Source organism: Protopterus annectens, chromosome 10.part0, assembly GCF_019279795.1.
Source record: "Protopterus annectens isolate FY-2018-M chromosome 10.part0, PAN1.0, whole genome shotgun sequence".
NCBI classification, from domain to species: domain Eukaryota; kingdom Metazoa; phylum Chordata; order Ceratodontiformes; family Protopteridae; genus Protopterus; species Protopterus annectens.
This window is the reverse complement of record NC_056744.1, coordinates 689,062,663-689,090,466: the sequence shown is the minus strand read 5'-3', so window position 1 is coordinate 689,090,466 and position 27,804 is coordinate 689,062,663. Positions and strand designations below refer to the sequence as shown.

The window sequence follows — 27,804 nt, the reverse complement described above, 5'->3', positions numbered from 1 at the left end:
TAGTAAGGCTGAGATTGAACATTGACTTTATGTGAGGGTTCAGTTCTTGGAGCTCGTGTAAGACGCAGCCCGGGACACCGTCCGGTCCCACTGATGCTGTGTTTTTTGCTTTGGAGAGGGCAGCTCTCACCTGTGCATCTGTGATGTCAGGGAGGCTACACTCTGTTGGGCTAGACATTTGCTTTTTTGGGGGGGGAAGGGGGGGAGACGTTTGCACTGAACCTGTCTGCCAGGATGTTGGCAATGTCTGTAGGTTCAGTGTATTTTTTGTCATTTTGCACTAACTCAGAGCATATCTGGGAGTTTCCACCCAGGTTCCTGACATAACTAAAGAAGGCCTTGTGATTATCTTTAGCGTCTTGTGCAATTTTTCTTTCGAAGCTGGCCTTAGATGATTTTATGAGGGATCATAGTTTCTTGCTAGTACTGATCAGAGATGCTTTCCCTTTTTGGGATTTTGCTCTATCATGTAGTAGCTTCCTCCTTCTGTTGTATAGCTTATTTATGGCTGGGGTCCACCAGACAGGTCTCCTGCCTTTAGAGGAGTGAGTCTTGGTTTTATTTGGGATAGCACGATCCATGCATTCCTGTAGGTGTCCATAGAATGCGTTTGTAAAGGATTCTGCGGTTTGGGCCATATTTTCCACTGGCCTGGAGGCTTTGAAGGATTCCACCTCGGTTTTGAGAAGTATGAAGTTTGCTTTTGAGAAGTTCTTCACTGTGGTTTCCTTGGCTGGGGGTGGGGACAGGATATGGATGTCCAGTGAGATTAATTTATGGTCAAATCTTACCAATGAGGGGTATACCGCTGATATGGAACATAGAGTCCCCATGTTGGTGATGATCAGGTCCAATATGTTTTCCCCTCTTATGGGAGTGGTGACCAGTTGTTCCATAGCATTTGAGTTTATAAATTCTAGGAACTGTTGGGTGAGGGTGTTGGGGCTTGAGTAGTGCTCCCAGTCTATGTTTGGGTAGTTGAAGTCACCCAATATGATGGTGTTTGGAGAGACCTTCATATTCTCCAGTGTTCTCAGGAAAGCTGAGTGGGGTTCCTGAGTTTGGGAGGGAGGTCTGTAGCAGGCTACAAACTGAAAGGCAGTTTTGCCCACTGTTAGTTGCACATGGATGGTCTCCAATGCTTCGTGCAGTGCCACTAACCTGGAGGTGTGGGTATCTTTGATGAATATGGATACTCCCCCTCCTTTTGTGGTTCGGTCCGAGTTTTGGGGTCGAAAAGCATGGTATGAGGTATAACCTGGTAGTTTTGGAGTGCTCTCGGGAGCCTTGAATCAGGTTTCTGTTACTGCACAGATATCGATTTTCTCCATACTGAGGAGAGCCTTGAGTGCGTGCATCTTGAGGTGTAGACTTCTGGCGTTGAGCAGCATTACCCTTAGTTTCTTTTTCCTTGTGTTGTCTATGGAGGTGGGTTTGTCTTTTGAGCCTTGCCTAAAAAAGGTACTATGGGAGTGGCAAGAGCCTTAGCCAGTATTCTAAAGCCCAGGGGTGACAGATGCAAGCTGTCCCTAGCAAAGCAACGTGGCTTGTCGAGCATGTCATCCCAGGCTGACAGACACTGGATCCCCTTTGAATGACACCAATACTTTAGCCAATTGTTAAAATTGATCATTTTGTCTTTATACTGTGGCATCATTCTTGGTGAGGGTAAGATGCTACTCAAGGTCAGGGTCATACCGGCCTGGGCAACATGATCAGAGAGCTCCTGTATGTCTCTCTTCATGTAGTCCAGGGTCGTATGTCTCAGGTCATTCACACCAGCATGGACAATGACGGAGTCATATTTGTACTTGCTTTGGAGTGGCCTGAGTGCTTGTGTTATGTGGCGGATCCTGGCACCCAACAGGCAACTTACAGTGACCTTCTCCTTGTACAGCCTGGTGAGTGGGATGTCAGTGTGTCTGACAATAGAGTCACCTATTACAAGTGTATTAGGTGTGTTGTTTAGCCTTAAGGGCTGTGACTGTGTGGCACACTGACTTTGTGAACTATGTGATACGTGGGTATTGTTGTGGGGTAGCGGTTGCTTGGATGTCTGCTTTGGAGGTCCCTGCTGCTTGGGCAGATTTTTATTTAGAGCCTCTGAGTATGTTTGTGTGTGTTTATGTGTTTGGTTTGCTGTTGCGATAGGTCTATGTGAGACTGGATTTGTGGTGTGTGTGGTTACCTTCTCCTCCTGACTGACTGCGCCAGTACTGGGTTGAGAGAGCTCAGCCTCCAGTTTGGCTATATAGTTGCATCTCTCACATATATTTGAGCTTGTTGGGAGGAGGAGAGGGTGGTCTGTGTGCATAAGGCAGTTGTAACATTGCCTCAAGATTTCCAGATTCACCAGCTAGACTAGAGAGTAAACTCGAAAGTGACTTTTGGACATGCCAGAATAGTATAAGGAACTACTTTTTGACTGATCAAAAAGGACCAATAGGGAGCAAAGTACTTAAAGGGAGTATAAGAGGGTGTAGTGCTTTAGTTTATTAGTGCTTACTTATAAGATTACTTATACGAGCAACTGCAGGGCTTTAGAATGAAAATAGAGTGCTTACTTTGAGATTTAGAACAGTTCTAAGGGAAAAAGTGAAGAGCAGACTTTGTGGAGCCGGGAATAGTTTAAACCCGTTTAAGTGGTGCTGCCCGATGCTGCTCTATGCGCAAAATCGTGCAAAACCGCACAAATAAAGCAGGGAAACTGAAAGAGATAGGAATTGACCCAAAATGGCCAATAAGCTACTAGTTTCAGGACTGAGACCACTCCTCCAGGGACAGATAGGCTGCTCAAAGCTCCCCACTCTCACTGGTGAACAGAGAAGCTTCCTCCTATCCAAGTAAGGATATGGGAAACACAGGAAACTATACCCCAGTCCGGAATTCAGCAAAACCTGAAATCTGGACTAATCTATTTCAGCAAAGGCGGGAAAAAGAGAATATTTTTTTTTGTTTGTTTTTTTCAGGAAACAGCAGAAAAACACACAGAAAACACTGTAAATGCTATAAACAGGCTAGCGCACTTTAGTGTGTAACCTACAATAGCTATACAATACAAAAATGACTTAAATTGAAATAAAACAAGTGCAAAAACTGTAAGAAGCAGAAGGCAAATGCAATTTAAACTTTTTAAAGCACAGATCAGTTAGAAATTCACTTTTTAGGCGGGAAAAGGCAGTCAGAGCAAAAAAACAGGGAAAAAAATACTTAAATCTGGAAAAGTCTCTCTTGGATCTCTGTTGCCTGTATCACTCTGCAGGACACCACGAGGAGCTGTGCAGAGTTGTATACTGGCACAAAACTGCGCAAATGCGGGTTTTAAAGCAGGGAAACTGAAAGAGATAGGAATTGACCCAAAATGGCCAATAAGCTACTAGTTTCAGGGCTGAGACCACTCCTCCAGGGACAGATAGGCTGCTAGCTCCCCACTCTCACTGGTGAACAGAGTGAAATATGGAGCAAGCATATTATTTAAGGAACAGTAAGGATACAACACTGTAGACTGAAAAACTGGAGACCCAATTTAAGCATAGACAGCCATCTAAACTCCCTGTAAATGTATTAAGTTACATATTTTTGTTCAGACAATACAATTGTATAAAACCATTACTTTGGCCCAAAAGGTTGACTGAGGCTCTATTAGGAACCTATAGAAGGAATTCTGACTTCAATCTAAGAACACTGGCAATAGATGCCACCTCATTGATGCCTGGATGTTGTGTGGCATTACATTTTAATTGCCACCTTAGCTCTTTATATTCTAAGTATAGGTCAACAGGACCGCCTAGGTCCAAGGTCGACCTGATCTATAGCAATAAATGTAAAGTGATGTAATGGGTAGTTCGTAATGTGCTTTGCCAAGGCATTAGACTTGTTAGACCTAGAGATGTCATAAATGTGCTGCTAAATTCTGTTTTTAAACTTAATAGTTTTTCCAATATGAAAACAGTCACATCCTTGGCATTTAGCTACATATACCAAGGCCTTGCTGTGGCAATCAGATTTATGACCCAATATAATTGTACCATAGTTTTTAATAAACATATCAGTACCCTCCAAGACATGTCCTGTACAATGGCCACATTTTTCATGACTTCTACACCACTATTTCTAGAACTTCTCTCAATTAAGTCTTTGAAACAACTGTCTTTTTGGTATACAACCAATGGTTTTCCAAGAAACAACACCAAAAGGAACAAAAACAAGCAAATATGACAGTCCACTAATCACCAGAAAAGTTTAATGATTTCTCTCTCTCCAGCACCTAGGCATACACTGCCTTCAATGGAGTAAAAAACAGTAAACAATACAAACCTTTTATAGTATAAAAAACAGTCAATTACTTAATTAAATGCAATTAAACAATTAAACACTTACTAACTCCTTATAGTAAAACTTTTCAATTGCAAGACATGTTCATGCCAGCAGGGGTCAGAGTACCAAATTTTAAAATGAATAAAGATTCTTTATATAAAAGATTTTTCGTAACATTGCTAAACCCCCCACAACTTTCAGTTTTTTCTAAGATTGTCCCCTGTAAACCCATGGGATCACTATCATGAACATCAAAAAAATGCTGTGCTACGGGATTTTCTATTCTCCGATGTTTAATATCTCTAACATGTTCTTGGAGACTAAGTTTAAACATCTTTTACTTTCTCCCATGTAAAACTTGTTACAGGGGCATCTTAAAGCATACACCACACATTCTGTATTACAACTTAAAGTACCTAACACATTACCAGTAGTTTTCCCCTACCTTGTTAAGTATAAGATGATCTTGCTCCAACTCAAAAATGGCCCGGTTCCTGCAAATTATATCCTTGATACCCTGAAAATGAATATTAAAGAGTAACACCAGTGCTTTGTTATATTCACTAGTGTTTATTTCCACACCTTTTTGTTGAATAGGGCTGTGGACGTCATTATTGTCCAGGGTGCCTAATAGAGGAAAAAAAATGGCCACTACGTCTTTTTTGTGTTACCTCATCAAAAATTGGGTCAAGAAAATCCTTTGGGTAACCCCTCTTAAAAAACATTTACGTTAGTAAATCACTTTCATCCTAGTAAATTTGTTCAACACTAATCATACGGGCGAGGTGGACACATTGCCCCTTAACCAAAGATCTCTTTTGATGAATTGGGTGGCAACTGTGGAAGTGAAGAAAAGAATTAGAGTACATGGGTTTCCTTTACAGAGAAGATACAAAGCTCAAGTTAGATCTATCTTTGGAAAGTGATACATTAATTTGGTCGACTGACATGAATGTTGACATCGTGATGGTGAACCACTCTTCATCGAAAATGGCAACATTGACTTTTTAGTACATATGTGTCAAGGTTGCGTCTCAGCTCATGTAAATATTAATTAAAAAAATAACATCCTCTCATATGGTGGTCTGTTCCTTTCACGCCTTCTGCTAATTATATATACTGCTCTGAGATCACACAGCCTCCATGGAAAGAGAATTTTCCTCTACTTCAGGATTGTCAATCTCGCACACCTGTTGACTATCTTTATAATTGACTGAATGCGGTCAGTTAAACAAATGCAGACAGAACTCCTGCCGAACAAACCACACACACACACACACACACACACACACACACACACACACACACACACACACACACACACACATATTGTGTTTATGTATATAAAATTTTCCATTTTGGTAGCAAATTCATCAGTTTACAAGACATGTCTGCAAGGAAGTCACTGTTTGTTGAATTTTTTTGTTGTTTTATTGGTATGTCTTGTTGGTTAAGGACTCAAGTGCTCCTTCTATACTTTGATCAATGTAAGTATTAAGAAAGTTTTAAAATAATCCTAGAGTTGTAAATTTGACAGAAACTCTTGTAGACAAGAGTTCTTAGAACAAAATGACTTTCTCATAAGATCTGTTGCATCTTCTTTTTTGTTTGTTAAATTTATGGTCCTTTCAGAGGTATGCATTTCTTGAATTCTCTAATGTATTTGTCATGCTGAAATTAATTTGGCTGTGCATTCATTTGCCATGTAATAGACTTAAGTAATCTATTCAGTACCACAGCTAGTGTGTTCATATCCATACTTAATATACGATCCCAGTAATAATTGCCTATCCATCTGTCCTCAATACCCACTTTGTCCTATTTAGTGGCACAGGTTGCCAAAACCCATCCCAACAAGCAGTTGGCTCAAGACAGGAAACAGACTTGGATGGCATGCTAGTTCACCACAGGATGTATACATTTTCATGTGCATGTGTACCTAGAAGCAGTTTTGAGCATCATTAATTCAGTTACTCAAATTTCTTTTGAATGTGGTAGGAAACTGAAGACCCATTTCAAAAAAGAACGAAGACACAGGGAGGATGTGAAGACTAAATGCAGTAGGTAACCCAGTTGGGAATCCAACCAGAGATGCTGCAAAGTACTGCAAAGCACTATAAGGCCACAGCATTAATTTCTGCACCCTGTGATGATTTTGCAGTTACCTGGTTGTTGTTTATCTTTCGGCTTTTCCCAATAAGGGGTCGCCACAATGGAACTCTGGTCCGCTAATGATTGGCAGTAGATTTTTTACGAAATGCCGAGGTGCCAGCTCGACACCCAACCTTCAACGAAGGCACGCTCATTTATGCACGCATGTCTTTCAAACACTACCCAACCGCGGGGAGGACATGTACACTCCACTCAGAAGGCACTCCCAAGCCAAGCCGAGAATCGAACAGGAGAACCTCTTGCTGTGAGGTAACAACGCTACCGCTGTACCACTGCGGAATAGTCGCCTGGTGCTTTGTTAAATATCATTTTAGAAATAACCACTAATGAATCTAAATTTGGATATGACATTTTTAGTCTGACTGAATATAATTTTGTCATCTTCTGACTGTGTAGTGGAAGTAATTTCTTGGGAGCAGCAAGAAAATTTCTTTTAATGAGTATAATGTCCATTATAACTGTGCCTTGTTGGGTTCCTTACTATCTATTTCAGGCTAACTTTTATTATTGCACTGTTATTAGTTGAGCTTTCTTATTATTAAAACATTATCCTGGCCAGACAGTCTTTGAATAGTTGAAATCCTTCGGAAGTATTTTTATCGGTTACCTTTATGCCTCACAGTTTTCTTGGGAACTCTTGGGAAGTCATGTAAGGGATATGTTGTAAGTCATAAACATGATATTGCCTTCATTATTATTAACTGTAGCATTGATACATTTTTTCAGCATTTATGCAGGTTTTGATTTGAATATCAGCTTATCTTTTACAAAAATAGAGTCTACCTCTCTTCCTGGAGGATCTAAAGCAGTGGTAGGTACTACTCCACAGTCTGATATAAATGAGGAATTAAATTACTAGCTGTATTTTCTCTAAAAAAAAATTGTATGTATTTGACTATTTACATTGTACTTAATTCCACTTGGAAGCAGAACTGCAGCATTTTCTTACACTTGACAGTGTTACACAGAGTCAGTTACTCCAAACTTCAGAGAAAGAATAACATGAATTTTAACCTGCAGTACTTTAGAAAATATCATTGGTGGTATGAAAGACAAATTATTTATGTTGTAGTTACACGTTTATCTTTTTTCTGTATTTGTAGGCAGAACGAGCGAGCTTAGAACATTTTGTGAGTTTCATATCCCTAATTGTTCTGACAATGATATGGGCAGTTTGTCCTCGAGATAGCTTAGCTATTTTGGGCCACTGGATCCAAGGCAAGTTAGTTAAGGTAAGAAATTGACTTATAAAATAATCAATGTATAATTATTTTATTTTATTATTGTAGTAGTATTGGTGGACTATAATATGTGCATAGGGCTGCAGTCACTTTGAAAGAAAATGTAATTGTTTTAGTATTGTTTTGGCACAGATCATGTATATTCTTTCATTATTGATTTTCACAGAGGAAATGTTTTTCACATAGAGAGAAGATGTTGAGGTAAGCATGCTGCAAACTGTTTACTAGTGTAGAGCACAGATCCACATGGACCTTTTTCAGACTCAGCCAGGGAACACTGTCTGATCAAGTAACTTGCTCAGAGTCATAATAAAAAAATTAAGTAAAAATGGAAGGTGTTACCTGGTAGCCCTTTTCAGTTGGTTTAAAGGAAAATGTATGATGTAAGAAGTACTTTTCCTCATCTCAGTGTGTGCTCATTGCTGCAGAATGATCTCTACATTCTCACATACAAATAAAGTGTGACTTAGGAGTTTCTCCGATTGTGTGGTACTTCTGTAGTGTTTACTCATGCACACTGTGTCAGGTTTACATTAAATCTCACATTAATTTCCTTGGAAATCTGTTTCACAGGCTGTTACATTTTATTGGCCATTAAATTTCAAACTTGGGGCCTATGGAATGTACATAAAGCAGGGCATTAGCAACTCTACCTGCCATGAAACAATTTATTTGCTTCTTCAAGTGCATTGCTGCTGTGATGAGGGAGTTCTTTTCATGAAACACCAGCTTGATAGTTTTCTTTCCATGCCTTGTCACAGTTTGGAAAGCAGCTCAGACTGGAATGCCATGGCACTTGACAGAGTTAGCTGGTAGTGGGAAGGAACTGGATAAGAATCTTGGTGATTGTTCAGATTAAGACACACAAAATATGTAGTATCAAGCCACATCCTCAGTGTGACATCTACATGGCAAGTAAGATGTGTAATCACATCCGCTTAAAGAACACAAAAGTTTATGCTACCTGTGACGCAGTGTTGTGGTCATTGCATGTGCATTTATTGCATACTACAGCAGTGTAAGCAAGTAAATGGCTTTCTTTTATTAAGCTTTGCAAAAGCTGGTGAAGTTTACAGAACTAACCACAATCCTTTAATTATGGAGGTCATAAACTGCAACAACAAATGTGTGTAGGTCTATTTCAAAGGATTGAACAGACAAATTGTCAAAACCAATATTGTTGACAATTCAGTTCGTCGACAAAAAACACAAACCCAACTCAGTCCGTCAGCAAAAACCACAAACTCAACTAACACCTGCAGACAACAAAAACAATGCTTTTTCAGGGGGGCAAGCCACCATGCACCCCTCACACCACCTGCTAATTATGTATAAAAACTCTGAGATCGCATTACAGTGGGGAAAAGGGCAAAATCCCCAATCCCCACTGTACCGTGATCTTAGTCAGAATGGTTCAAAGGACTGAATTATTGACCATATTGTCTGAACCATATGGGTTTTTACAATTTGTCCGTTCGATCCTTTGAAATAGACCCGTGTGTGCTACATTAAAATTTTGCAAGATTTCTTACTCTAGCACTTATTAGAAGTTAAGCAACTGTGTACTATTTGTTGTGCCTGTAAAGATTACCTTAGCTAAGGAAAAAAAAAAAGCTGAGTCACTGACTTGAAGGCTACTTTTTAAATAGCTATGTGAATATTAATGGTCCAGGTTGGTATTACTTGGGTGAGTTATGAGAAATTAAGCAACTATACCTGTCATGCCTTTTGACAGTCTTAAGAAAGGAAAAGAAAAAAGTAATTGGTCCCATTTTTGTTACCTCTGTACAGTATAGCATAGCTCTTAATCTCTTGCCCTCAGAATCAGGGAAGCTTTTAAAAATATTTTTTTTATTTATTTAACATTTTTTACTGGGAAAAGTCCGACTGGACACAGGTCCGGGCAGAAAAGCTCCACATTAGACAATAGAGATTACCAGAGACAAATAATCACCTAGCACATCAAGATTATAGCATATCAGTTATACACAATGAGAAGAAATGTTTCCAAGACAGCAGTCACATAGTGCATCAACATTGTAGCGTAATAAAAATTATAATACTGTGAAAATACAAAACTATCTACATAATATTTCCATGGAGTAGCAGGTATCTGGTAAGGCATTTATAGTAGGAGTTAGTTGCGTATCACCCCATGAAGCAATAGAATTATAGTGAGAAAGTAGAGAGTGTGAAATGCTAAGGAGGAATAGGGCAGTTACAGAGTCTAGAGTTAAGCAAGAATGATTACGTTGTTTTTTAAAGTGGTGTTTATCAGTAATTGATCGTATATCATGGGGTAAGGTGTTCCAAAGCTTAGCAGTACTTGTTGAGTAGAGTAACTGGCCAGCTATGTTTATTTTGGTGACTGTTAACACAGCTTTGTTACCTGAGCGTAAAGGGCGAGTGGTACTATAGGGTTGCACTAGATTCTGAAGGGTGGGGATTTTCTTTGGTTGGTAAATAAGACTGTGAAGAGTGAGAAGTTGGTTATAGGTAAGTAAGTTAGGTAGCTCAAGCCAGCTTAGGTGTTTGAGTGCTAAGCAATGGTGTTCTCTGTAGTTGAGGTCTGCAGCAAATTTGGCTGTTTTATTGTTGCAGCCTTCAAATTTTGTGAGGTTACTCTTTTTTAGGTTAGTAAAAATGGATGAGACATACAGCAGAGTGTATATTAGATGGGTAGTTGCAAGGGTAGCTTTAGTACTACTTGTTAGGTATTGTTTGTGTCGATAAAGATTACCAAGTTTTTTATGAACTTTTTTGATGGTGTGGGCTATATACAGGTCAAATTTGAGTGAACAGTCAATAGTGACAACTAAGAGTTAATATGAGGTATTGGAGAAATGATGGTGAGATTAGCAGATGATATAAAGAAAGGAGGTGGAGTATCTGGTGGTTTTCCAGGGAAGAAGAGCATAAGTTTTGTCTTGGTTAGATTTAGGATGAGTTGTGATTCAGATAACTATTTTTTCACTTCAGAGAAAGCTTCCTGGGTAATTAACTGTAGCCGTTGAAAAGAGGTTGCAGCACATATTAAGGTAGAGTCATCTGCATATTGGGCAAGGGATACTTGTCCTGTGACAGTATATAGTTTGTTAGTGAAGAGAGTGAATAGAATTGGTCCAAGGATGGGCAACCTGTGGGACACCCTGATTCTCGGGAAATAGAGGAGGTATATTGTTTTGCCATAGTACTGCTTGTTTCCATCCTGTAAGATAAGCTTTGAACCGGTTGACAGTGGAGCATCTAAGGTTAAATTCTATTAGTGTGTTTAGAAATTTGAAGGGAGACACTAATTTTTATAGAAGGGGAGTTAAAGAAATTGCTGCCCCATGCATCTGCAGTGATTAAGGAATCTGCTGAATTCTTGAGTAGACTCTAGAAGAAAATACAACAGATGAACATCTCTAAGGATTTACTGCAAATAACCTTGGATGTGAACAGTTTATTCACTTCCATACCTAATGAATTGGGGATTGAAGCCATTAGAGACTTTGGTGTGAAACACGAAACAACTATTGATATCCACCTAATATACACTCTCCTAGAATTGGTTTTATATAATAACGTATTTCTATATGTTAGTGTCTATTATCTGCAGAAATCGGGAGCAGCGATGGGAACCCCATGTGCAAATAGCTATGCTGATTTGGTCCTGGCAAGATGGGAAGAGTTATGGAAAGTGGATGTTAATAACAAATGGAGCAATAATATAATTTTCTACAATCGATTCGTAGATGATATTTTTCTTCTATGGGAAGGCGGCTTAACTTCTTTGGAGAAATTTGTTTGTTTTTTGACCAACACAACTTAATTTTTGAAATTCAAAATTACCTCCTCTAATATAGAGATAGAATTTTTGGATGTTAAGTTGATGCTAGGTGATACAGGATGCATCAATACTATAATGTATAGAAAACCTGTATGGCGTAATCATCTGTTACACAATACCAGTATGCATCCTAGACATGTCCTTGATAATATAGTGACCAACCAGTTAACTCGAGTATCTAAACTTTGTACGAGGGACAAAGACTATATGGAAGAGCCAACTAAACTCATTAATGACTTTACCAAGAGGGGGTATACAATCAAAGGAATACAAACTAATGAAGCAACTACTTTGGAATGGTGATCTCAGACAGCAAGACCTTATTTTTCGGACCAAGGAGGAATAATTAAGGCCAAACAAAAAGAGCGAAAGTCTAACTTGAGATGTCAGCTAACATATAGTACTGACAATTTTGCTATTCATAACATCATTAAGAAATTTTGGCCAGTGTTAACATCTCATAATAAAATTAGAGAAACTGTTGGAGATCAACCCAGTTTTTCTTTTAAGAACAGGAAAAATCTAAAAAGACTGATATGTTATAAAACAGAAATTAAAGCCATCTTCGAAAATAGGAGCTTTCAAATGAGCAGGAGAGTTGATACGTTCAGATGTGGAAGTTGCAAGGCATGTTCTTACACTAACAACACGAATATCTTTATACATCCCTTAACTAAGAACTATAAATTTGAAGGATTTGCAAATTGTCGGAGTAAGAACATCATATATGTGGCAACCTGCAGTCACTCCAAGGCATACTACATAAGAAAAACGAACCAGATGTTTAAAGAACGTATCCTAAAACACTTATCCGACATAAGAAATAAAGTTACTAGCAATTCACTTTATATGCACATTAGTGAAAATGGTAGCCATTCTTTTAAGTTTATGACACTAACTAGGCTCTATGAAACATTAAGAGGTGGTGATTTAGTAAATCAAACAGAAATTGAAGAAATGAAGTGGATAATGAACTTGTGTTTAGATCAGCCACCAGGTCTGAATGCATTTGTTCCTTTAAAACTTGAACTAAAAGGAAAACCTCTTCAGCACTCTAAATAATTTAATTAAAAGGGTGTATATGTTGCTATGGCTACGAAGTATCTTTGAATGAGTGAATACCAGAGAATGAAGGTATTTAACAGGAAGTTTAACTGGCTAACATTTAGGATTTGAAAAAGGTATTACACCAAAAGCGCTTATCCAGTTTATGAGCCAATGTGTTTTATTTTATCATTGTTTTATTTTTATTAAAAGTTTTTAAGTTTCAGGTTTTTAGCAGGATTGGTGGCAGAACCGTTCTTTCTCTGAATACTCACTAAGCAAGCTGATAGTGATAGCTTCAGAATTAACTCTTCAGCATTCCTTAACCCTCCAAGCATCTTACATTCTGTCAGAGCAAAGCAGTTGCAGACAAGGTGAGCAGGACCAGGGCAAACCGTTTTGAATAGAAATGGAATGGGGGTCTTACAGGAATTGATCCAGTTGTGGGAAACACCTCAAATAGGTTTGTTTTTGCCTCCTTTTAAACAGACAACTAAAGGTTCATAGTTTTTAGTACTAGGCTAACTGCCTGTGTGGGCCATTTTTAAGCCTAGCCATTTACCCCAAGTGGGAATCAAGCCCCGCACCTTGTGTATGTAAGGTAAACACCTTAACCATTTTGCCAAACAAGTTTTGTTCTAGGGCTCCTGGCAAGCAAACCTAGAAAACATATGCATTTTCATGCCATTGGAATGGAATGTTCCTTTTATACGTTTCCACCTTTTCAGCAGATCTCCAGGGTAATTCTGAAGATTCATACCCTGCAAATTATTGTGACCTCCTTTTGGCCCAGGTAGCATTGTAATAACCTGAGTTATATGGGTTATATCCTGCTAAGGATATAACAGCAGGACAGCTTCCAAAGCATCAGGGCACCTTCCATACTCGCAAACAATTAGATAGCTCAAGCGTAGCTGACTAAAAGACAGGATTGGGTACCAAGCCCTTCAGACTTTCCTGCCGCCTAAGAGAGCACTCCTCAGTGACAGTCAGCTAACATTGTTACACTGCTGGGGAGATAATGTCCCTTTGGGAGTAAAACCTTCCACATTAGCTTTTTTATTGTTTAAAATTACTTTCATACTCAAGAAAGTATTTTAAGCTAGGAAATTGTGTTTTTATTGACTGTGTTGTGACTTGCATATACTTTTAAACAGTACTGCACTTTTTAACATGACAGTTTAAAAGTTGTTTAAAAAACAGTTTTTTTTTTCTTTGGAGAGATTGTGTTTATTTTATACCTTTTGGGTCTATAAAAGTTTTTAAATGCTTTTTACTGTGTTTTTGCCAGGAATAAGCTACTTTTAGTGACTTTCTATTTTTACCAGCTTGTGCTGCTTAGCTTTCTGGGAAAGGACCATTTTCAGCTTGACCATGGAGCAAACTACAAGTCACTTAATCAGACCTTCTTCCAGCTGCAAAAAAGGAAAAGTTGACTAAGCCTTTGCTACCACAACAGGCTAATGATTTGCCTCAGCCACAGGTGGGTGACTCTGCTCTGGCCAAAGCTGGTTCCTCAGACCTCTCATCTTTTTCTCTGGATTCCTCTAGTGTTATCCACTGTGGACCGAAGGTTAACCACATCCCTGTGGCTTTTGTGGTCCCCTCAGTGGGCAGGGGAGAGCCATCTTGTCGGTCTTTGGAGAAAGGGCAGGGAAGGTGCCCTGCTTAGCCAGAATGTTGTGCATGTCCTTGGCTAAGCTGTTGATACCATAAATAAACCTGTTTTTCCCCAACTTTCCTGTCAAAAAGAAACAGAAAATTAAAGATTTATCTTCTCCTGCACAAGCTTATTGGGATTGGCTCAGGGTCTTATACAGGCTATTGATCCTTCTTTTAAGGTACTTTCTGGGAAAAGAAAAAGCGATTCCTCTTTTTCCTGAAAAAGTTCATGATTTTGAATCTGTAGAGGAATGTGATGGAATACGTGCATATTTTCCTCCTCTGATTCAGATTCAGAGGAGAATAAGAGCCATAATATCTGAATCTCCATGTGAGGGATTCTCTTTCTCTGACTATTTCCAGAATGTGCCAGTGTTTTCAGTGGGAGAACACTGAGGTTTCTCAATCTCTCCGAAAATACGGAGTTGTTACAAGTGGAATTCCAGGAACCTTCACCCATACCCCAGTGCTGTTATTGTAGAATGCATTTGTCATAGACTGTGGTTTCCCTGACAGACATCCTGCTGCACCTAAGAAAGCTGATCGAATATACAAAGTTCCTTATTTCAAATTGCTATACACTCATCCCAGACCAGACCCTACAGCTATAGCTTTGGTTAATCTAGCTGCTGCCAAACATTTTGTTAATTCTAATCCTTTTCCTGACAAGAATGGCAAAGCTATTGATAGGTTTGGGGGAAAAGTTTTTTTTCTGCAACTTTGATTTTTAGAATTTTAAATTGTGAGTCTTATAGTTAAAGTTTATTCTGACTAATTGTGAAAGTATGAGGAATGTTTTTTGCATTGTGTGGTTTAGTTTCTACCATTTCTCAGGCCACTACTCATTGGTTAGTGTGCTCATGACTGTAGATATTGCATCCAGGGCTGCGGCCGCTGGAACTGTATTAAGGAGGTTTGCCTGGCTATCTTCTCAGAACCTCCCAGAAGATGTAAGAAATTATTTTTTACATTTTCCTTTGGATAGAATTTTAGTTTTTTTTTAGCCTTCTGCTACAGAGCATCTGTGATGAGAAGAGGTAAGCTAATTCAGGGACTTTTTCAGATTTTTCAGTCGTCCTTCTCAAAGTTTACTAGGGGATTTTCTGCTCCATTGACTAGTTTTGGCAAGAAAAAGAATAAACAGTCTCAGCAGAATGCTGGTCAGCAGATGTTTAAAAAATAATGGCACAGGGGTTCCAAAAAGAAAGCACCCCCCACCCCCAGAATAAAGGATAGTCGAGACTGACTGACTGTATTAGATACATGCATTCTTTCCCCCATCCTCCACCTTGGCAGTCCCTTATCTCCTTCAGAAAGTCTGAATCTGTTTTTCTCTCTGGCAACAGATATTTTAGGACGGATAGGTTCTGAAACTGACTCAGCAAGGATACAAATGGCAGAAGGAGGAAGTTCCTCCTTACCAGAGAATTCCGTCACATCTGCCAGACCAAACCCTTCTGTTTCTTCCTGTCCTACAAAACATGCTGTCTCAGGGGGTAATAAAAGCAGTACCTCCTTACCAGTTAGGAAAAGGATTTTATTCAAGAATGTTTTTAATGCCAAAGAATGAAAATCCTTGGAGACCAGTTCTGGATCTTTCTTTCCTAAATCAGTTTGTGACAGTGTTCAAATTTAGAATTCTTTCTCTTCATGATCTTTTAACCCTTCTTCATTTAAGTTTTTTTTTAGTAACCTTGGATTTAAAAAAAACTCGTATCATCAAATTCCTATTAATCCAGACTTCAGGAGTTTCTTAAGGTTTTCTGTGTCTGGATCATCCACTGTTCCAGAAGTTTTCACAAAATGTCTAGCTCCTGTTATGGCCCATTACAGGCTATAGGGTGTCCACAGTTTTCCATATTTAATCAACTTGCTTATCTTTGCAGGGTATTTTGTCAAAATGTCAAGAATCTCTCACTTGGGTGAGAGATTTCCTACATAGGCTAAGATTCCAAGAGAACATTCAAAAGTCTTTTTTGACTCCTTCACGCAGGATTTTGCTTCTGGGGTGTCTGCTAGATGCTTCAGTGCAAAGAGCTTTTCCTCCATAGGAAAAATAGATTTATTTTCCAATAGTAGTAGTAGGAGCAATGGGTCTCATAAAAAATAATTTACAGTCTTATTTAGATATGCTGATATGTGTAATTCTGTAAGAATTGCAGAAGGAGTCATTTCTAGGTAAGTTGCGGATGCTGCAAAGAGCACTTTTGGCTAACATCAAAGACTGAAAGAATGCTAATTTCACAAACTTTAATCATATTTTGACTTAGGAAGGGGGTCCATTCCCGTCATGGTATTAGAAATCCAAAAGACTTTGAGAAATTAAACAGGAAAAATAGATTTGTTTTTAGATCTGTTCAAGGGGGTTTCCACTCAGATTTCAATCACAGAATACCTCAGAATTCTGGGTCTCATGGCATCCATGATTCTCATGATACCTCATGCAAAACTCCACGAGAAAGATACAATGGTATCTGAAGTCTCTTTGGTCCCAGCACCAACCATTGTCTTTGCAAATTCCATTTGTGAGATTTGTGAAAAGAGAAATCACTTTGGTGGAGCAATTGAATATTCCCGAGTTCATGTCTCTCCTTCTGCCTTCCTGCTCCCAAGCAGCTTCAGACTTAGCTTGGAGAGGAACATCAAGGGGTTTAAAGGTGCAAGGTCTTTGGGACAAGGCAGACAGACCAAACCACATAAACATAAAATAGTTGCTATCTCTTATCAAGACTCTCAATTCTTTGAATCATCTTTGTTCCCCAGGACCTCTTCATAAAGTTAGACAATACCACAGCGATGTGGTATATAAACAAGCGTGGGAGAACCTATGCAGACTAGCCATGTTAGCATTGGATATAACTTTACTGCACAATATCACTCTGCAGGCATCTTGCATTCCATCAGATCAAATTGTTTAGCTGATGAGATGAGCAGGACAATAGCAGATACTCATGAATGGAAACAAGATCAAAAGGTCTTCCAAGATTTGATCTGTGTGGATTTCCTCAGGTAGACATTTTGCCTCCTGTCTGAATAATTAGCTGGCAAATTTCTGCTCCAGAAGAAGGTCTGGGAGACACATGTATTTTCTTTTCCTTGGAGAGGACTTTCCTGTATGCTTTTCCACACTTTCCACTGATATCAAGGGTACTTGTGGTTACTCCTTTCTGGCCCAGGCAGCAGTGGTTCTCCCTTCTTTTGGAATTGGCCAGGGGTATTTACCACAAACTTCATTACAGACTGCTTCTACTCATACACACACAAACACACTTATACAAGAACAGGGGTGTTTGATACATTGTGATCCCAAACAAGTACAACTGGCTGCCCAGATGATAGGTTCTTAATACCTTTTAGGCGTTTGTTTACTAAAGGTGTGCTACAGGTACTAATGGAGGCAAAAAAGCCTGTTACTAAAAATTACATATAAGCAAACGAAAAGGTTTTCTAGTTAGTGTCTCCAAATAACCAGCACCAATTCATTACGAATGTTTCTCTGGTTTTACAATATTTGTGCGAGTTACTGTACTATGACCTGTCTTACTCCTCTATTAGGGTTCATTTGTTGGCCATTTCAGCATGTATGTCAAAAAATCCCCCTCTTTCAATGCATTCTCTTGTCAAAATGTTTTTGAAAGGGGTACTACATAAGAGCTCTCCAAAAAAGCTGGTGGCTTCTCCTTGGGAACTTAATTTTGTGTGTTAGAGAAGCTTAACACTTGCTTCATTTGAAAAAGCTCATCTGACTTACTTGAGGTTCTTTACAAGAAAAACATTTTTATTGATTGCTCTGACCTGTGCAACAAAAATATCTTGGTTGGAAGCTCTTCTGGTTGATCAGCCTATCTCATTTCCCACTGAGACAAGGTTTCTTTGAGAACTAATCCTTCTTTTATGCCTAAAGTGGTATGCAAGTTTAATTTAATCCAAACTATCCATCTCCCTGTGTTTTTTTCCTGAACCCAAAAATGAGGGAGAAACAATTCTTAATACTTTGGATGCCCACAGACAACTTTGACACTATCTAGACAGAACAGAATCTTTCAGAGCATCCAATCAGTTGTTCATTTCTCAGGAAGGTAAGAGGAAGGGACGGGATGTGTCAAACCAGACTATTTCCAAGAGGTTGTCTCAATTTATTACCATTTTTATTCCCAACACAACAAAACTGTTCCAGGCAAGGTAAAAAGGGCATTGGTTTCATCTATGACGTTTGGAAAAGGATTGGAGTCTGGAAGTTTTCTAGAAGTAGCAACTTGGTCCTCTGTTCATACTTTTACAAAGCACTGCAAGCCAGATTCCACTTCCAGATCTAGGCCAGATTTTGCTTGGACCATTTTCCTGGGGCTCCTAGACCCTTCCTGTTCTACCTCCCAGATGTTCCAAACTGTGGTAATCTAATTATATAGTTTAGGCTATTGCAGCAATGATTAATATGATGAACATAGTATAATTGTGCAAGTAATCTTACCATAACAGTAGATGTTCAAATGGTCACTTCTGCAGTAGCCACTTTCTCCATCCATCTCCTTAATTTTTTGGTATGTTTTTTGCCAGGGTGTGGACATGTTTTTTTTTTTTTTTTTTTTAGCAATGTCCCCCTTAGGGCTTAGCTTTCCTCTCTCAGTTGGCATGAAAGCTCTGAAGGGCTTGGTGCCCAAATGCATCTTTTAAGTCAGCTCAGCTTGAGATACCTAATGGTTTAGGTGCATGGAAGGTGCCCTGAAGTTTTTGAAATCTGTCTGGCTGTTATATCCTTAGTGGGATATAACCAATATATCTTAGGCAACTGAAGTAGTAATCATTTGAACATCTCCTGTTATGGTAAGATTATTTACATAACTGTACTATCTCTCTCCCTTCTTATGAAGTTGGCCACAGACCGGATCTACTCACACAAGATGGGGAACACTTTGATACTCCCCACTGTCAATCAACTTCAACTAACTGCCTGGATGATTCAATTTTAATACCTTTTCGGCATTTATTTTACAAGGATGTGCAACAGTATTTAAGGAGGCAAGAAAGCCTGGTACTAGAAAATCCCATGTTGCTAAGTGGAAGCATTTTTCTAGTTGTTGCCTAACCAATAACCAATGGCACATCATGGATGTTTTACTACCGGTGCTGAAATGTTTTTGTGAGTTACTGTCCTGTGGCCTTGCTTATTCCTCTGTAAAGGCTTATTTTGTGGCCATTTCTGCATATCCATCCATGAATCTCCTCCTTCTTCTCTGTTTATGGTAAAACAGTTCCTGAAAGGAGTCTTACACCTGCAGCCTCCTCATAAGTAAGTTGTCCTTTCTTGGGATCTTAGCGGTGTGCTGGAGAAATTGACCTGTGCATTAAGCTATTTTAAAATTCTTGACTTGGAAAACTGTAATCATCATTACTCTGACAACTGCAAGAAGAGTATCTGAGGTGTAAGCTCTCATAGTGGGTGAAACCTACTTGACTTTCTGCAGGGATGGGTCTCTTTAAGAACAAATACCTTATTCCTGCCCAAAGTGATTTCAAAGTTTAATTGGAATCAAGCCATCAGTCTCCCAGTTTTCTACAGACCCTAAAAACCAGGATGAAAAGATTTTGCGTACACTGGACATGACAGGCAGCTCAACTGCCTTCCTGACACAACTAAGCCTTTTAGAAAATCTGATCAACTATGTATTTTTTATTAAGGAGAAAAAAAGAACACCCTCTGTCTAGATGGACAGTTTCCAATTAGTTGTGTTCAGCTATTGTGTTTTATTATTCCTACCATGGTACTTCATTTCCAGGCAGCATCAAGGCACATTCCACTAGAGCTTTGCCTTCTTTGATGGCATACTGGAAAGGGGTAGACTCTAGAAGCATTATAGATGCAGCTGTGTTGCTCTCTCTTCATACATTTACAAAACATTACAAACTAGATTCCTTTTCTTGGTCCAGGTTGAACTTTGCTTGGGCCATTCTCCAGGGTCTCCTGGCTCCACATCCTTCTTCCTCTGAGGTAGGATAGGCTTTGGTAATCAACACATATATCCTAAGAGCTACTGCAGAAGAGGTAATGATGAACACAGTACAGTTGTGCAGGTTGTACCCACCTTCCACCCCCTACTCTTGTATGTATGTATGTATATATATATATATATATATATATATATATATATATATATATATATATATATAGTTGTAATTGGGATATAAAGTAGCATTGTGTTTGTTTCTGCTTTATAAGTTTTATTGATATTGTTGGTTGGTTGGTTGGTTCAAGATTGTTAGGCTCTTCATGGTATGGACAAGAAAGTCCTTAAGAAAGCTTAAGTCTGACTGCTGACTTCACTCATTCGGATTAGCCATTCAGGAGCCAGAGTGAAGGATTAGGAAGTTCAGAGCTTTTCTAAGCTGGTCAGTTGTTGTTTCCTTGACAGGAAACAACCTGTGTAGCCTAAGGGCTACTGCAGCAGTAGAGAATTCAAACATCTATTGTTACGGGTAAGTGCAACTTACACAACTGTACTTTATTATCATTACTTTTTAGATGTAATCCACCACCTTTTCTCCAGAAATCACTAGTTTCTGGTGGGATTAAGGAAGGACAGAGCAAAAGTTTGAGTGCAAATCAGAAATCAGAAAAGTTGACAGGTATGCAAAAATAGTGTACAACATTATTGACCATTAGCTTGTCTTGTCAGTGTCCATTCTGGTGATTATTCAAATTAAGACACACCGAGGGGAAAGGGTTAAATAGTGTTTTCTCAGCAGTAAGTTGAAATTCAGCCTGACACTCAACAAAGACATACCCAGCTATGCCCACTGCTGCGCATAGCAAAATGATATGTTTTAATCTAAATAATTGCTGGAATCTCTGCATCTGTTGGATTATTAGCTTTTAACAAACAATTTAATTAGGAACTTTTTGTAGTCATATTAAGGATTTATTGCATTGTACTTAGAAGATGGAAAGAATGGAAATGCGAGATAGTCATTGAAAACTAGTGTACTGATACTATTTGTAGCGATTCTGAAAGTAAGCAGTATTGTTGCTCCCATTCTGTAAGAATAGAAGCAGCAGCCTGAAGTGTCGAGAGAGAGAAGTTCATTATTATTATATGCATAACTGGGGTATGATTTAACATTTTGTTTCAGTTTTTGACTATAGCGGTCTTTTAACACTTAGTACATCCATCCTATATCCTCTTGTAGGCTCTGAAAGTCTAGACCTGCCCTTATTCACAGTGGACTGCCATCTATGCCCCATATTCAGTGTTCACATGCCAGTGTTAAGAGACGAGTGCATTATAGTAGTCCTGATTTTTTTCCAGCTGGTTATGAAGTTTAGATTGCATCTTAATATCCTGATCTGTCCAAGTGTGACTTTAGTCATCATGTAATAGTTTTAGACCACCAGATATTACCTGTTTTGCATGAGACCAATGTACTGCCAACTGTTTTCACAGCAGTTCGGTCCCTGTGGCATAAGAATGTAACCAAAAAAAAAAAAAAACAAGGTATGCTTCAACAGTTATTGATTGGCGGTAATGAAGTTGGCAATCAGAAAGGCCAGTTGAGCAGTTATTCAGAAGATGCCAGGAAAGAGCAAATCAGGCAAAGTAAGTGACCCACAGGCCAGGTCCTATCTTCTCTTAAAAGCCTGATGTTTTGGCAGTGGCCTCCAACTGTCCTTTAGTGAGAGACCATTATCCAGAGCTCTATTTTCAGCTGATACTTGTACTTGTGACTGAGGTCTGTGGTTTGACTTCCACCTTTCCTCATTTTACCAGGGCCTTTTGCTCTCCTACATGCTACTAATGAGTGGGTCTCTTGAGTTTCCCATGGAAGTCTGGGTCTGAAATCACCCAAGGGCTTTGGCTGCCTCTGTCCCTCTGAATTGGCTGGCCTCCTACTGATGAGAGATGAATCACTTTCTGTACCACCCATTCATGTCTTTGGGCCATCACAGTTGTCTGTGCTTGCACTGGACAAGGTCATTACTCTTATTTTAGAAGTATGTAACTAATGTGTGACATTAGTCTTGGATTGTAATTGCCAGTGAGTTATGAGAAACAGGGTAGGCACAGGAGGTAACAGCAGGAGTTGTCTGTAAAACTGGGTAAATTGAGAGGGATAGGGGAATGTCTGTGTGGGTGGAGACTTTGGGACAAAACCAGGAGGAACACTAGATGTTAACAAGGAGAATTTCAAGTGTAGTAGGACTAACTTAATAGAGCAACAGGCTTTCACTTTGTGACCAGTAAGAAGAATGAAACTCTACAGTCTGGCATTATGACTGACTGTAAGGATACATGAATTGCAAGAGCAGGGATAAAAAAAAGAGAGAGAGAAGAAGAGACATCGGGGAATTTCTATCAACTGAGTGTCAGGTAAAAGGTATGTTGATGTGTGTGTTTAAATGTGTGTACTCACGTGGGAGAATGAATTAAGGTGGTGTATATGCCAAATGATACATGGGCCGCCAGTGCTATCTATCATAGGAAAGTGCTTATCTGCACTAGTGGTAGTTAAGGGTGATTAAGAGGCTTGAAGATTTGCTCCTAATGAGATCTTTCCGCATTGCAGATAATTTGTCTCTAAATCACAGATTGGCACAGTATGTAAACTGACCCTTTTTAATGCAGCTGTTTCTGCCAGCACTGGGGTTCTTTCTGAATCCATGGGTATATATCATTATACATAAGAAAGACACCCAACAACATATACATTCATATAAATTCATGACAAAAATTAATGTCTTAATGGTCTGTTTTTCAAATCAGATTTCGAAGAATAAGGAAAATATTTTTACTAGCCTGGAGCACAGCTCCCTCTTCTTAGAAGTAGGGGAGGGGTGTGCTTGCCTGAAAAAAAAAAAGAAGATATGGCTTTGTTTATTAAGCAAGCAAGATCTACAACATACTTGTACTTATCATATGTTAATAGGTTTGTAGCTAAGTACTAGGTTAGCTGCTCTTGTGGGATATTTTAAGCCAAGCTAATTTTCTTTACAAAGGAGAGAATCAAACCATGTAAGTTGTGTCTGTGAGGTAAATACCTTAACCATTATACCAACCCCCTATCCTTAAAGTATCAGATGACAGAATTCTGCATTTGTGACATTTAAGACAAGATAATTTCTCTTGCACTATTTGTGTGCTATAGTAAGGGCCTTTGAAGGGAAGTAGTGTCAGAAGGGTTAAGGACCATACTCACCATTTAGCATTTATCTGTACAGAAACTAGACACAAGAGTCCATTTTGATGTCCAAGAAAAGCATGCCAAAAAGGAGTGGCCCAGAAAGAGCCATGAGTGACTTTACCAGAGAAAGGGGATGGTGAAGATATGTACAGGTCTTCCTCATTAATTGGGTTACAGTAACCTATTTCCAGATATCAGAAATTTAACAGTATTGTATCTGAACATGTGCATAATCTGGTGCACTAGTCTAGTTTTGATTGTGCAAATAGACTGCCCATACATGTCAAGCAGAGCGCCTCTTTGGCCCTGTTCAAAAGGAACCTTGATTGGATGGGAGATAGGAAATTCACCCTGGGGAAATACTCTGAGAAGAAATAGCCAGGGAATTGTTATGGCTAGGTTTGTATAGGCCCTAGGGCCGATAGCCTAGTACCAACCTATGAACCTATACTCCCTGAAACCTCATCTTCCCTGGTTAGATTGATGGCTTTACGTCTTTTGGTGCACATGTAATTCATTTTTTATAAGGGGACATTGTAGGTGTGTGTGTGTGTGTGTGTGTGTGTGTGTGTGTGTGTGTGTGTGTGTGTGTGTGTGTGTGTGTGTGTGTGTGTGTGTGTGTGTGTGTGTGTGTGTGTGTGTGTGTGTGTGTGTTTGTGTGTGTGTGCATGTGTGTGTACCCCCTGTATTGTGCAAGAGAGCATGAGAGGTACAATAAGATGGTTCTTGAATGCATACCACGGTATAGTCAGACTGAGTGATGTGGCCCTTTCCTATATCTCCCCCACTTGCTAGATTTTGTTGAGCACATATGGGGCAGCATTGACCCTCTTGTCCTGGTGCCATTGGAATTTTGCAGTTCTTGCATCCCTTTGCCATAGCTATGGTGACCTTAGGAGCAGAGGTGACCAAGTTAAAATACAGACTTGGTACAACTTGGTATTCTTGCCATAAGAAAGAGGTACAACACATATAAGAAGTGTGTGTCTGTGTGTGTGTGTGTGTGTGTGTGTGTGTGTGTGTGTGTGTGTGTGTGTGTGTGTGTGTGTGTGTGTGTGTCTGTGTGTGGGCACAGGCGCATTGGACTGGTGTTTAGTTAGTATGGGAGAAGTTGCTAAGGAACTCTCCCTCCTTCTGAATAAAGTTGTACTAGTGGACCTGTTAGAATCATATGATAAAGGCATTATGTATTGCTGTGGTTGTGAGAGAGGTTCAGAGGAGCAGCCCAGGCAGACCTGCTCCTCCTTGCTTGTAAGTTGTCATGTAGGAAGGAAACGGAGCATTGGCCTCTGTGTTAGAGCATGAAATGTCAAGAAATAATGCAGATTTTCTAGAAGAAAAACATATCAGTTGCAGTTTTGAACTGGGGAGATTGCACCCTGGCCTTTGTGTTGAGAAACCATAAATAGACTTGACTGTTTGGAGATGAACCAGTGCCTTATAAACTGATTGAACAGTATTCCTTGCTGTGCTGCAGAGCTCCTGTGTGTGACTGAAGAAGTACTAGTTATATGGTATCACTGTAGATAAACATATATGAAGCTGCGAGATGCAAATTGCAGTGAGCAGACCTTATGTGACATTGTGCTCTGTGCTGGTAATGAACACCTGTGAAACTCAAACTAGGAAGGGAGAAGTGGTCAAATGAACAGTGTCGGTAGAGACTAATGAAAGAAGACTATAGCTTGGTGTAGCCCTTAGTTCTCAGGATGCTGTTAGCTAGGCAGCAATTAGTTTGTAAGAAATAACAGCTGCATTATGTGAAAAAATGAGCAGCAAGCAAGAATATGAAAGAGCAAGTTGCCATAAAATCAGAGAACTACAGAGTTAGGCTGTTGCCAAGGTAGCAGTGCTAACTTGCAAAAAGAGATGGTTTGCAAGCCAGGAGGCTTAGAGTTTAAAAAGATGCATATCTATGCAAAAAATGGTGAGACAAGCCATGGAGAGGCATGAAATGGTGAAACTCACTAACCCCCAAAAAATACTTGTCAACTGGAAGTTGCAAGATTTTGAGGTGTAGGGTGTGTGTAGATCAGTGTATATATTGTACCTAGTCAGCCACTGTAGTCAGAGAGCACATGCATATAAGTTACTAAGCACGTGTGAGATCAGTGCCATTTTGTATAGTCATTCAGAGTGAGTACAAGCTTGAATGGAGATGCACATGCAGTTGTGTTAGAAGTAATGAATGAGTCAGTAAACATACAAAGTTCATATATGTTCCACTTACAGCTCCTGATGTGATGTGTTTATGTACAATAAATGACTTGAACCCATCCCCTGCCTCGGTGTCTTATTTGAACACACAAGAGACGTGACATGGTGTCAGAATGGGATTTGAAGTTGAAGAAGCTCACAAACCATGAGGCAGGCAGTTAGAAGTGGAGTAATATACAGGAGTGAACTCGCAAATGAATCAGCGGTTATCCGAAGGTACTTAAATTAGTTTTAAGTGATTTTCAGTCACCAAACATACGGCATAGCATTCAAAGTGTTCAAAATAATTTCTGAGATATTCGAAATGTCTGAAATAGCGACATAATGATTAAAGTGTTTGAAATAATCTCTGAAGTGTTTAAAATGTTCAAAAAAGCTATAATGTCCATATTTTTTTCACAATGTAGGACATTTTTGCAATAACTGAGACTTTTTCGAAGTGTCCAAAGTGTCTGTAGAGTTCAAGATATTTGTAGTGTTAAAATAATGCATTTTTGGGAGGTTGTTGTGCATTTGAGTATAATAACAAGTTCCAGGTCTATAATTATGTTTAAAAGCAATTTGTTTTTATGGCAGAGGGATTTCGTAGACCTGAACTGCTGGTGTTTGATAATAGTATTGCAGATAATTGGTGAGCGTTTGAGCAAGAATGTAATATTTTCATACAGGCTGCATTTTCTGATAAAGATGCACATACAAAAACATTTATACTTCTCAATTTAGCTGGCTCAGAAGCCATTGAGCAAGAGCATTCATTGTGTGTGCACCTGCTGTGTATGCAGGTGAGGGGGGAGAACTGCCGTATTTTAATGCAGACTGAAACATGAGAAGACCCTGAGTGCTTGAAATGTAAATTTAGAGAAATGTGTAACCCTCAAATGAATATTACAATGGAAAGGAACACATTTTACACAAGAAATCAAAAGCCTGATGAAACTGTTGCTGCATATATTACCGACTTAAGAAATAAAGCCAAAACATGTAGATTTGGTGATCTAAGAGATGAGTTGATAAAAGACTGTCTTGTATGTGGTGTTAATAATGATGCAGTGAGAAAGCTTTTGCTTTGAGATAGTGACGTAACATTGAGTAAAGCCACAGAGATTTGTCAAATACATGAGATGACAGAAAAGCATACGAATATGCTCACAAATGAGAAAAGCATGTTTGCAGTGTCTGCTAGTGCAATTGTTGATACTGTACAGTAGAAAGTTAAGATGAAATATAAACTGAAGGCTGCCACAACCAACCTCTTTGCTGCCTGTCGCAATTGTGGAGGCAGTCATGAACCTAAACAGGAAAAGTATTTAGTTTTTGGTCAGCAATATCATAAATGTAAAAAGTGGAATCATTTGAAAAGGCTTTGTAAGTCTAAAGTGCCACAGACTTTTATTAAAAGAGAAGAGAGTATCCGAAGAAGCAAGTAAATCAGATAGAGACTGTAGCAAACGCTGAGAGCTGTGAGCAAACTTTCTATGTTGATGGCATCTCTCTGATCGATGAAACAGTTAATACAATATAGTATCAGTTGACAGCAAAGAGTGAAATATTTTGTACTGTACAAATTAATGGGAAACCTGTAGAGCTTAAAGTAGACACTGGATATAGGTACAATGTTATGTCAGCACAGATGTTTGCTAGAGTAGAAGCTGGTGAGAAGCTTGATACAGCAAAGTGTGCAAAACTAGCTGCTTATGGTGGTGAACTGATTCAGACTGATGGTGCAGTAGTTCCTTCATGTCATTCTGCTGGAAACAGTTATGACTTTTACATAGTCAAAAGACATGTGCAGTCACTGTTAGGTCTCAAAGACAGACTGAGAATGGGACTGATTTAATTTAATAAAGAGGTTCACCATATAAGTATGAACAACAGTGACAGCTTTAAACAGAATATTTTTAGTGAATATGCTGATATTTTCAAAGACAAGCTTGGTAAACTTCCATTTACATAGTCCATGAAGTTAAACCATGCAGTTGTCAGACCAGCATTGAAGATTCCAGTAGCAATGCTGAGTAAAGTAAAAGCAGAACTAGACAAAATGGTGGATTTAGGTGTCCTTACTCCAGTAGAAGAACCGACTGAATGGTTATTCTCCCTGGTTGTAGCTCATAGGAAAAGCTCTGATGATATTCTAGTATATAT

General features: G+C 39.1%; 1 protein-coding gene across 2 annotated transcripts in view; it reads left to right on the top strand.

Annotated features, from left to right (window-relative positions):
• Window positions 1–27,804, top strand: part of OMA1 (OMA1 zinc metallopeptidase) — a 629,416-nt gene that overhangs the window by 413,188 nt on the left and 188,424 nt on the right. For both annotated transcript variants that reach the window (XM_044085522.1, XM_044085523.1), the window contains one exon: window positions 7,593–7,721. In XM_044085522.1, coding sequence (XP_043941457.1) covers window positions 7,593–7,721 — 129 coding nt within the window. The remainder of the gene's footprint in view (window positions 1–7,592; window positions 7,722–27,804) is intronic.